Raw genomic sequence first — 12,493 nt, 5'->3', positions numbered from 1 at the left:
CGCGTGGGCAATTTCCCAATAGGATGCCCAACACAAATTTCTACCCACATCAGAAACAACAAAGGATTGTTGTCTTTGTCACCACCCAGCGGAGGTCAAGACAGCTTATGCTTCTTTCGTTGTATGGCCGTCCACAGGACAGGAAGACGCAAAGACGTGGAAAGGGAAACGAAGCTGCTGCAACGACAATTCATGGAGGTACCCAGTGAGACATTTCCCGGGGTCAAACTGGAAGACGTTGATGATTTGGAGAAATTATTCAACACTAACATTAAAATATATACATTGCAAACAAATGAAGAGGGTGAGGTCTACGCCGAGCTCATAAAGCAAAGCGTGCGAGAGAAGACGCATAAGACCGAACCATCATTACGCTTGAATTTGAACAGCAAACATTTCACTTTCATAAGTGACTTTTCTAAGTACAGCAAACTATATCAATGTCGTATATGTGGTGAAGGATTTGATAAGAATTGGAATATGATGCGACATGAAAAAACGTGTAGAGGTGAAGTTAAAATGAAGTATGTGGGAGGGGTGTTTCGAAACCGGCAAACTGTATTTGACAAACTGGAAATCCACAGCATTTCCAACCCACCTCAAATAAGATTTTACCCTTATAGAGCAACGTTTGATTGCGAAAGCTTTTTTACCGATGATGATATGCCTCAAGCGACCAAAAGCACACACTATACTGGCAAGCATAACTTGATGTCAATCAGTATAGCGTCCAACGTTCCTGGTTTCGAAACACCTCACTGTTTTATTTCACAAGGTGATTCTTTTGAGCTCGTAAATGAATTTATGCAAAGGGTGTTTGAAATGCAGAGACAAGCCAACGCCGAAATGAAAGAGACATTCTCCGACGTCTTGCAACAAATCGAAGCAAGATTAGAAGTGTATAGGAATGCGGAACCGGAGGCTTGCCAAAATGGAAAACACCCCTTTCAAAAAGTCATTTACGAGCTTGAGCGATTTCTACAACAATTACCTATTGTCGGCTTTAATTTGGGGCGATACGACATCAATGTCATGAGGCGGTACCTAGCAAAATTTTTTTATGACAACGACACACAACCACACATCATCAAACGAAACAATGATTACATGTGTATATCGACAGACAAATTGAAATTTTTAGATCTACGCAACTATTTGGCACCAGGATTTACTTACAGAAATTTAATCGCAGCGTACAATTGTACAGAATAGAAGGGGTTCTTTCCCTATGAATGGGTCAAAGATCTCCGACAGTTAGACGAGAGACGCCTCCCACCTCACAATGCGTTTTACAGTTCTTTGAAAAAATCAAACATTTCAGAGACAGAGTACCGGTACTGCGAGCAGACATGGCAAGACAAGCACATGTCAACCATGCGAGATTTTCTTGTATGGTACAACAATTTAGACGTGGTGCCTATGCTCAATGTCATTGAAAAGATGTTTGATTTTTACAAAGAAAGATACATTGACATGTTCAAAGACGCCATTAGCGTACTAGGGGTTTCACAGATTCTGTTAATGAAGACAGTCGATCCCAAAATTGTATTTTACACATTCGGTCAGGAACAAAAAGACATCTTTGAAATGTTGCGAAACAACATAGTCGGCGGGCCATCAATCGTATTTCATCGACGTCATAGGGTGGGTGAAACAAGAATTAGACAGGGGACCGAAATTTGTCAGTCAATCCGCGGATACGACTGCAACAGTTTGTATTTAAAATGCCTGGCTTGTCCAATGCCAACAGAATGGCCTGTTCTTCTAAAAGAGAATGACACAGAATTCACTGTCGTTCGACCCAGGGGTGTGTGGTACGGAAAACTGGCGCGTGAATGGCTTGAATTTGTTGCACTGTGTGAAATCAACACATCAGGCACCGGTTGAACGAAGGAGAAGTCCGACTAGGGGCACGGCGTATCCCAGTAGACGGATTTGTTGCCGAGAGGAGTTTGGTCTACCAGTTCCATGGCTGTATGTTTCACGGTCATGATTGCCGACTGACAGCGTCAGTTGAAGTGAATCCTGTAAACAGAAGGTCAATGGCCGAGTTGCGACGTGACACGGATAGCAATCACGTATACTTGATCGACATAGGATACACCGTCATCACAATGCGCGAATGTGAGTGGCTCTCCATGCGACGCCAGTCCCCGATCAAGGAGTTTGTAAAGCAGTTCAAGTACCGCACCAAATGGCCAACAACAAAAGCCGATGTGCTTGGAGAAATCGAGCGCGGTGATTTGTTTGGCATGGTCGAAGTCGACATTGCGGTCCCTGATCGACTGTACAGGCACTTTGATGAAATGAGTCCAATATTTAAAAATGTCGACGTCACAATCGATGACGTGGGCGAACGCATGGCCACATTTGCCAAACGAATGGGCGCTTTGAAAAGACCTAGACGCACCCTGATAGGAAGCATAAAAGGAGAAAAAATACTGTTGGCCACCCCGCTCCTGAAGTGGTACATGGCCCAAGGGTTGGAGGTCAGCCGGATCTATCAGGTGGTGTGTTACACACCGTGCCATGCATTCGAGTCATTCGCCGCCCGAGTGACGACAGCAAGGCGCGAAGGAGATCGGGTTCTGGAAACAAAAATAATCGCAGACACTTTTAAATTGTTGGGCAACAGTGCATACGGCAAGATGGCGACGCGAAAAGAAAGGTACATGACTAACGAAATATGCAATGAACAGAAAGTGGGAGAGCTGGTGGCATGGCATCGCTTCCGGGCGCTCACTCCTCTCACGAAAGAAGTGTACGAAGTGCAATGCAACCCGAAAGCGATCGTCATTGATCTGCCATTGCATATTTCCTTCTTTGTATACCAATACGCCAAATTATTTATGTTGAAGTTTTACTACGAATTTATAGACAGGTACCTGCACCGGAAAGATTACCAATACACTTACATGGATACGGACAGCGCATAGCTTGCCCTGAGCACTGCGACCCTCGACGAGGCGGTCATTCCAAGTTTGCGGCGTAAGTTTTATACAAACTACCACAAGTGGTTGCCCTCACCGGCCTGCGATGCCCACATGCAGGCATTCATTGACGCAAAAACAAGCGGCGGTGAGTGGGTAGGCGGCGAAGCTTGTTGCAAGGCCAGGGCAATCTATGACAAGCGCGAGCCAAGGCTTTTCAAATTGGAATGGGTCGGGGATGAAATGATCAGTCTTTGCAGTAAAACGTATTACTGCGAAGGGCCAGGAGGCGACAAGCTCACTTGCAAGGGGCTGTCAAAACACCAGAACCCTCTCACGGGAGAGGGCTTCCACAATGTGCTAACAACCGGGGAAACGTTATCGGGAGAAAACACAAGTTTCAAAGTACATGGTGCTGACATGTACACGTACACGCAGAAGCGAGGTGCCATCTCCAACTTGTACATAAAACGTCGTGTCGCCGATGACGATGTCACGACATCACCGCTGCTTTTGTAACCGGCCTGCAGGGCAGGTTATGGGAGCTATATAACTGTGTGTATTTTAATCACAATCACAAAGCATGCTTTTGAGTCAAGCATACGACCTCGAAGAGCAAGCCAGAAGCCATCAAACAAACGTTGACAACGTCCCCTACGCATCCTGTTACGAACACTTGATGGAGGCGCAAAATCTCTTTGAACGTGCGGCTGAGCTCAGAAAGGAATCGGCCAACATCCGCGAAGCTTTCAGCAAAATTATGGACGAGGGTGAATGCGGAGGCTTTGCATTCACCGGACACATGCGTCGCGGTCTATTGAGCGTGCGATGTGGCAACGTTCAATTCAATGATACCCAGCTGCGGCAGGTGGCCACACAGCTTTTTTGTGACAATCCCTACTTGGTCTTTGCCCCAAAAAGGAAGACCAGACCCTACCTGCACATTATATTCTGGGCGACCGCTAGCGAAGATGAAGACTGCCAACACAATGAACGCATCGCGGCAGTCAAGAGCGAAGTGGCCGAAATGAACATAGTCATTTGGTTTGACGTCACCACCGTATTTGCTCCAAAGCAATACCTGACCTACCTTGCTGACAAAACTGAAGAATTTGCGGTCGTCAATTGTGACGGGGAGTGGGCCGACCCAGAGAACTCCGAGCAGTTCCACAACGCCGTACAGCTTGTCAACGATATTCGGAGCAAACTCGGAGAACCCAAGGCCAAGCGGGTGGCCGCCTAATTTTTTTTTCTTTTTTTTTTTTATTAAATGCTTCGCATTTAATATTTTTTTTTTAAATGCTTCGCATTTAAAATATGTGTATATATATATTTTATTGCAATAAAAAATGATTATTGATATATTGTTCAACGCGTGCATCATTTTCTGTGAGAACATCTGAAAAGCATCCAATTATATTGTCTTTCGACCAACCACGACATCTGTGCAGCACATAAAAAATGCAATAGAAGCCACAGGCTTTGCTAGAAGGTTCTTGCAATCGCGTCGAGTTGAAGCTCCACTCGTACGGCTTCATGAACTGGTAAAATTCCTTGTGCAGAGGCGGGAGACCGACAGGATCGAAATATTCTCCAGTCAGCTTGGAATCGATCAGCACCGCCACCCAGTGTTGACCAGGTTTATGACTAGGGTCAGTATTTACAACGTAGGCCTTCGGGGCATCGTGCTTTTGACGAAGGAGATGATCTCTGGGTAGCGTTTCGCAAAACACAGAGCTGGAATGCGGGTCACTTTGCAGGATGGAGGAAATCTGAAGGGTGTTCATGCCGAATAGTCAAAGACGACGTTGCGCGATCGGTCAATCTGAATCAGTTGTCGAATTTGGCGTAGACCACGATGTTGATTGTAGCGGGCAGGGGATTAGCGAAATGAATTTCCAATCGCAGATTCCCATGTTTTATAAGATCCATGTGAGGGCCGTCATTGGACATTGCGGGGGTTAGATCAAAGGCAAACAGAGTGAAACCGCGCGGATAGGAAGCCAGGTCGATGCTATTCCCACTGTCCGATCCGTGCTTGTTTGTTCCCGTGAAAAGGGTCATAAAACTGCGCACCACTTGTCCGTTTGTAAAGTCTGGTTGCAAGGGCCGTGAGGGTATCTGTTCTGCATCACGATAGAGTGACAAACAGTTGATGTGAAAGTGCTGGAAATTGAAAGGATTTTCAGCGATTGAGCCGTTGAAGGCGCTGTTTTTGACGCAACCGATCACGACACGTCTCGGCAGTTGGCCAAGAAACAGATTTTCCTTACTGATGAACATGTTGCCGCGAGGTACGGAAAATACCTTTGTTTGTACACGTCTGATGGGATACTTCGCCAATCCCTTCTGGAGGGCTGCCGCATGTCCAAGGGCAATGCCAGAGTTGAGAGTGACGGTGCGCACGTACAAGGTGACGTCCTTGAACACGCTTTTGAAGGGGTCTTGTGCGGCCATGAGATGAAAGGCTTTTTTAGATTTGATGAGCCGTAACTTGACCTGTACGCCATTGATCAGATAGCGCTGTTGGAAGGACATGTCCAGATGCAGTCTGCCAATCATGTCTATCGTTTTGCTCTCAGACGTCAAAGCCTTTCGCTTTGTGAAGCCTTTGTTTGCGTCGGCTCTAGAATCGAGTTGACCCGGGGTGTCATCTGCCCACACGGATGCGCTCAATTGTGACGATTTCGCCTCCTTTCCATAGCTGAGCAAGTTTTCAATGTAAGCGCGATACGGGTATGTGTTGGTGGACGGTGTGATGAGTACGTTGTTGAGGCTCATGTCCACCTGACTCCATAGCGAATCCAGCCAGTTGTTGACCGGGCCCACGTCAGCATCTTCCGCAATATGGGTTCCGGCGTCATTCTTAATGCTTGCCCTAACGTGGAGAAACATGTTCGCCAGATCCAGATAATCACCCCCGCTCCCAGGCACGAGAAATTCCACAGGACCGTCGTCCGAGAGTGTAGACATCGGACGATACTCGACCCATTTGCCATGATCGATGCTCGTTTGGGTCGGTGGTACGGAAAACAAATCCAATTCACTGTTTGTACACTCGCAAGATTGTTCGTGGATGAGCGCCGACATTATGCAAAGATGTCAGTTTTTTTTGAGATCCTACGCTTTTTATTCTTAATCGGAACTGCCTTTCCTCTTTTTCTCTTTCGTACCCTTTCCCCTGGCGGAGGAGAAGGCATGGCCATGCGCAAGAGGCTGGAGCCGGCCTCTTTACCACGCGCTATGGCAGACTGTTTGAGATCTTCTACTTGCAAAACGTCGCTGGCAATTTGAACACCAGAACGCAACGCTTGTTTACCGACTGCTTTGGCCCCGCTCTTGAGCAGAGGTAGAATGGCTCGACCCAGACCGGAAAAGATGCTTCCCAAGCCGTAGCCGCACTGATTGGGTGAGCCTGAAAAGAAGGGGCTTCCGTTCCCGACTTGCTGTGTGTAATAGCGTTGGTATGCGGCACGGTCACAGCAATACGTTTTTCGCATGGTTCAGATGTGGGCGAGTCTTCGTTTGCGCAAATGCAGTGTCACTATCGCTTTTCCTTTTTGGAATGGTACTTTCGCTCCGGTGTCGTCCCTTATGTCTATGCGAATCGTCGAGAAATTCCTCCTCTGAATCAGATGATAGTGGACTTTTGGAAGGACCTTGTGAACCGTTTCGCCGTATCTGCCTTCGGGTGTGACAATGCAAAGGAGTGGGACCAGACTGTCTCCGACTATGCGTGGTTCCAGTATGTCGCAATACACAAACAGAGAAGACGGTGCCTGTTTCAAGTCGAACGCCCTGATCCCTTCAGTGCTCCGATCCAGTGTGTTGCTTTCGAATCCCAAGATATTTTTCAGAGTGTCGCTTACGGCAAGTTGTCTGGAGTCGTTGGCGCTACGACGTACTGCGGTGCCTTCTGTTTGACGTGGAAAGCCTAGTCTCACTCTTCCTGTTGTCTTATTGAGTGTGAATAGGAACGGTGGTGTTCTTTCCGGTATGTTTTCCAAAGCACTGTTTGCAATAGCTCTGAAAAGTTGCTTTGCCGAGCCGTAGTGACCTGCTTCGATATTTATGCGCGTGCTGACCCCTCGATTCGTGTAAATCAGCCATCCCTGTCCTTCAGGGACATTATGCCATGTGTGTGGGTATTGTATGTCGGTCACGCCCGCTTCCCATGATCCGTTCAAATCGATTTCCTTCGGTAGCCTTGTCGTGAATCCGGTAACATCCGTCATTTAATGGTGTTGTCGGGGAAGTAGCTCATGGAGCTGTTACTAGGCAGAGTCAGAAAAAACATTTGTTTCTTCGTCTGTTCTTTTTTTCTTTTTTTGTGTCCTAATCACTGGATTCGGCATCAACAGACCAAGCGAGCTGCTGAGCAGGGCCACCCACAGACTGGACGGTTTTTTGTCAACCGAGAGGTTGTATATGCTTGTGGCTACGATCGTATAAATGACAATGATCTGACAGAAAAACACAATCTCGCTGCGGGGCACACTTCTCCCGCAGAATTTCCAATCAGGCATAGTCGATAATCTCCGATGCGTCTATCCACGTGTTGAACTTTTCAGGATATCCCAGCCACTTGACAAGTACTTGCTTCTTCTTGCCTTTGCCACGATGTGCAACAATTGTATCAACGCGATAGACGTTGTCTTCTTTTATAACCCGTTGCACTTCCTCTTCGTAAAAGGAACCTTCGAGAAGCTCTTGATCGAGGTTTTTCAACACGTAGTAAGGGGGATTCCCCTTTACGGCTTTGTGTACGATGAACAGCTCTTCGCTCCAGTTAGGAAGGTAACCTTTACGGAATTTTCCTTTGACTTTCGTGATGCGTACGACTGTACCTGTTGCAAGTTTGGGATTGTACGGTATCCGAATCTTGTCTTCGTACAGGGTATCCCAGACAGCACCCTCGTTTTGCTGCGATACTGACACCGGTGACATGTCAATACTCCGATGGTATGAGCGGTTGTATGCTTCAGTCAAGTCCGAAAGCACGTCGACGTATCTGTGACTTTTGTGGTGGGTGAAATATCGTCACATGCGCGATTTAAGGGTGCGATTGAAGCGTTCCACTACACTCGCTTTTGTTTCCTCATTGTGGGTTGTGAAAAAGTGGATGTCGTTGTCCTTCAACCATTTTTGAAAGTAAACGTTTTTAAATTCACTGCCCTTGTCCGTCTGTAACACTCTCGGCTTTCGTTCGCTGATACGGAGAATCTCGGAAAAAGCACGCACAAATTTATTTTTAATAGCAATAACCCATGCAAACTTTGAAAACACATCGATACAGGTCACCAAGTACTTAAAGTCGTCATTATCCTCCTTCAGCTTTGTCACGTCCACAAGGTCTGCTTGCCATTGGGCATCTATACCTTCGACAATCACTCGACGACGGGTAAAACGATGTCTTATCGGTTTATGTAATGTGTAAACGTCCTGTGACATCAACCACTCCTTCACAGGAGTCTTTATGGCACGCTGCAGTCTTTCAACACCTCCGTAGCTCGATGGTTTGGCCGGATCGTAGTAGCTCAATTCCATCGATCCCATGATGCTTTTGGCTTGTTTGCAACCCTTTGAATGAAGGCGGTGGGAGCGTTCATTTCTTTTAAAGCATTTTGAAACGTTGTCCACCCGGTCGGTTTGGTTTGTCTGGGCTTGCGGATTGCCGTGTTTATCAATTCTTTGATGCTGGTGTTTGGAACAGCCTCGTTTTTGTACATGAATCGACCTTTGTCATCCCAGCTCACCAAGGGATGATTGTCAATGAGGCTCATCAACTCCCTTGTCCGTGATACGTATGACTTTGGTACTTGAAAGAGTATGTCTCTCTCAACCCAGCTGCGGTCCGGTTTTTCTTTGATCTTGATTGCCATTGGTTGGTTCATTTGTTTTTGCTGGTGAGTTATATAGCTCTGAAGTATTTGTTGGTACATTGTCAGTTTTGTGTCTTCGTCGAGGTCTGTTCTTTCCAGCACGGTATGCATTTCTCTATCCAATTCGTTCATAACCTTGTGGTTGTTGAGCGTTTTATGTCCTCCTTTTCTCTCATCTGATCTAGCATACGGGCATCGACCAGAGCCATTTTTTTAACGTTTTCCATTACTTCCCAAACAACAGGCCGGCGAGTGCCGGGATGACCGTTGCCAGAAGTGTACCCAGGAATCCTCCTTTCTGTATAATTCTTCTTTTCCGTTTAATTCCGATGGTCTTGTTGGCAACTTGACGCAGTGTTGTTTTGTGTCTTCTTAGTTTGTTTTTTTGCTTTGGGGTGATACGGACGTTACCCTTTAGCACGTTATGGGCACATTCACAAATGCACTTGACCAGATCGTCGCTAGCTGTTTTGATTACCGCTTTTCCGATCTGTGGCTTGGCCTTTGCAAGTGTCTTGAGCGTCTCGATGTGACGTTCTAGCCTCGCTGACATGCTTACGATATATCAAGCCTTCTATGACTTGCGTTAGCTTTTATACATTGGGTACATATACGATGGTTGTTTGGTCGGGAAAAACGTTTGTACGCAAGCGCATGTTTTCCGCTGTTGTCTGTTTGAAATCCAAAAGGAGATAGCCGTATGGTGTCGACGTGGCATCGTCGAACGCTTCTTGTATGATGCGGGGCTTCCTTGGAAAGACTTGCTTACCCAAATGATTGATTTGTGAAACATCTCTCGGATTTTTAAATACAATCAGGTAGTGGGCATTGAGACTAATTGTCTGATGCTCCTTTCCTTTGTTGAAAAGATTTTGGACGATATACATTACGCTGATGTCTTTGTGATGACTTCCTTTGGTAAAGAGATTGGTAACAGATTGATTTGTTTCATTCATGAGGTCATCGATTATCAGTAGGTTCCGTTTTCTTACGTCGAAATGATCCGGTGGTGGCAGTCCTTGGATAAATTCCACTGCTGGTATGGATGAAAACAATGGCTGCCATTCCCCATAACACCACGTGATCGATTGTGGTGATTGTATCAGCTTCGCGCACAGCGCCGTGGAGCGTGACGCTCGCGTTCTGATAAGATTCTCTTTTTTGTGAGTAAACGCGACCTGGCAACACTGGACACACTCAGTAGATTTTTGCAGGACGGTTTACTGTAGAATAATAATACAACGAACATAAATACATAAAACAACGAATTAAGCGGTTACCACCAAACATGCCAGTGCACTTACCAAACTTTTATGTGCTCCACACGTACTGATCACAATCATTGAATCACATGACAATTCACAGCCTAATTGTCTTGAAATACATGAATACAAAACAATTAGGCTAACTGTACAGTGCACTGAAACCGAACACACACGGATTTCACTAACAAAAACTACTGTACAATACGTTCACTATACACTTAAGAATTCCCTTACTACCTCAAATCGGCTGCTGATATTTACAGATAGAAAACTGCACATAAAAATATTAGCTAACTTGCTTACAAAACAATTCTGTCATGGTAAACTTCGGAAGGTTTCGCAGCAGCAAACGACGACTAAAATGTGGTAACCGCAACTACGAAACAATAATAAAAAATAAAGGGCGTAAAATCTCATACAGTGATGGTGATATCATCTCGTTCACATTTTTTAGCACTTTTGTAACGAAGTTTGTTTTACCGCTTCCCGTAGGTCCGCTGATGACACATGTAAATGGGTGTGGCAATCTTTCATCCATCTCTCCACATTGCACTGCAGTTGCCTGCTTATATAGGGTGATCATGATCTGTAAATTTTCATGATCTTTGTCAGCTTTGCTCTGCAAATCGGGCACGATTTCAGTGACTTTGCACACTCGATACAGCAGCACATGTGCTGGCATGGGAAGAGTAATGTATCCATGTCCAGATCCAGACAAACCTTACATAATCCACCCCATTTCTCTTTTGGTTTATCATTGTGTGTTTGTTTGGACGACTCTGAGGTGTTTGATTGTTTCTTGGGTGTTTGAAATTTGATTGTGGTGGTAATGTCTGGGGTCTGCTCCGCGGCTTGTGTTCGTTCGGCTTCTTGTGCGTCTGTCACCAAATCGAGTAGCTTTGTGTATTCTCCCCCGGTACACCGCTTTTTTTCTACTAAATCCTTCACCAAGTCCTTGGAAAATCCGAACTGTATAGCCATCGTTGAGAAGGTGTTTTCTAACTTCATTATTAAATTGTCTGTTTGTGGGTTTTGACAGTTGATTTTTCGTATATACTCCCTCCCTTTTTGCTTGATCAGAAAACCACATCTGAACAATAATACAGTTAACTACACGACTTGTTGTCATTACCACTTATTGCGATACTAACCTTGGAAACCATTTGGCGTGTTCTTTCCATGGATCGTCGTCGTGTCTCCAGTCCCTAAGTCCACCCTTGCACGCGAAGCATTTCACTTTGTCCTGCACATGAATGTACTGAAATCCGGCTTCAGCCAATGCCAGTGGATTGGGTTTATTTTCGCCGGGCCATGTCCGGAATGTGGCCAATCTAGATACAGTAGGTTCCGTTTTCTTACGTCGAAATGATCCGGTGGTGGCAGTCCTTGGATAAATTCCACTGCTGGTATGGATGAAAACAATGGCTGCCATTCCCCATAACACCACGTGATCGATTGTGGTGATTGTATCAGCTTCGCGCACAGCGCCGTGGAGCGTGACGCTCGCGTTCTGATAAGATTCTCTTTTTTGTGAGTAAACGCGACCTGGCAACACTGGACACACTCAGTAGATTTTTGCAGGACGGTTTACTGTAGAATAATAATACAACAAACATAAATACATAAAACAACGAATTAAGCGGTTACCACCAAACATGCCAGTGCACTTACCAAACTTTTATTTGCTCCACACGTACTGATCACAATCATTGAATCACATGACAATTCACAGCCTAATTGTCTTGAAATACATGAATACAAAACAATTAGGCTAACTGTACAGTGCACTGAAACCGAACACACACGGATTTCACTAACAAAAACTACTGTACAATACGTTCACTATACACTTAAGAATTCCCTTACTACCTCAAATCGGCTGCTGATATTTACAGATAAAAAACTGCACATAAAAATATTAGCTAACTTGCTTACAAAACAATTCTGTCATGGTAAACTTCGGAAGGTTTCGCAGCAGCAAACGACGACTAAAATGTGGTAACCGCAACTACGAAACAATAATAAAAAATAAAGGGCGTAAAATCTCATACACTCCCCCACCAAAATGGGGACTGCAGAATCAGTACACATTTTTACAAACACGATACACAAGATTTTACGATCACATACCGCATCACAATGACTAAACGACAGAGAAAGCGGATCGTGTAGCAAGAGCATTGAAATACAATAGAAAAAACGAAGACATCAACACTACTCTTTAGCAGGAATTAGTACGGAGTACGGACAGTTTCACAATAGGTCGTTCACGTACACCTTTTTGTGTAAGTACAGAACAGCTACGAACGACGCCATGTTTATCATGATTAACACTAATTACTCTACCCAGAGGCCATCACACCTAGCGGAATCCTAACTAGCAATTAAAACAATGTCGCCCAGTACAGGAATTTGG

At 45.3% G+C, this 12,493-nt stretch overlaps 2 protein-coding genes across 2 annotated transcripts; both read right to left on the bottom strand.

The window, feature by feature from the left end:
- Positions 1-4,760: 4,760 nt before the first annotated feature.
- On the bottom strand, positions 4,761-6,020 carry LOC145770226 (uncharacterized protein F54H12.2-like). Its single transcript, XM_082581821.1, has one exon. The coding sequence runs from the start codon at positions 6,018-6,020 to the stop codon at positions 4,761-4,763; it is 1,260 nt and encodes a 419-aa protein (XP_082437947.1).
- A 1,428-nt stretch (positions 6,021-7,448) lies between these two features.
- LOC145770225 (uncharacterized) lies at positions 7,449-7,877 on the bottom strand. The gene has a single exon (XM_082581819.1). It carries the CDS (start codon positions 7,875-7,877, stop codon positions 7,449-7,451), a length of 429 nt encoding a protein of 142 aa, XP_082437945.1.
- Between the last annotated feature and the right edge of the window lie 4,616 nt (positions 7,878-12,493).

Source organism: Aplidium turbinatum, chromosome 5, assembly GCF_918807975.1.
Source record: "Aplidium turbinatum chromosome 5, kaAplTurb1.1, whole genome shotgun sequence".
NCBI lineage: Eukaryota > Metazoa > Chordata > Ascidiacea > Aplousobranchia > Polyclinidae > Aplidium > Aplidium turbinatum.
The sequence above is the reverse complement of the archived record's forward strand: the minus strand, read 5'-3'. Positions and strand labels throughout refer to the sequence as shown.

Excerpts from the sequence above, each read along its gene's own strand:
- LOC145770226 (XM_082581821.1), bottom strand. The coding sequence starts at position 6,020 with ATGTCGGCGCTCATCCACGAACAATCTTGCGAGTGTACAAACAGTGAA.
- LOC145770225 (XM_082581819.1), bottom strand. The coding sequence starts at position 7,877 with ATGTCACCGGTGTCAGTATCGCAGCAAAACGAGGGTGCTGTCTGGGAT.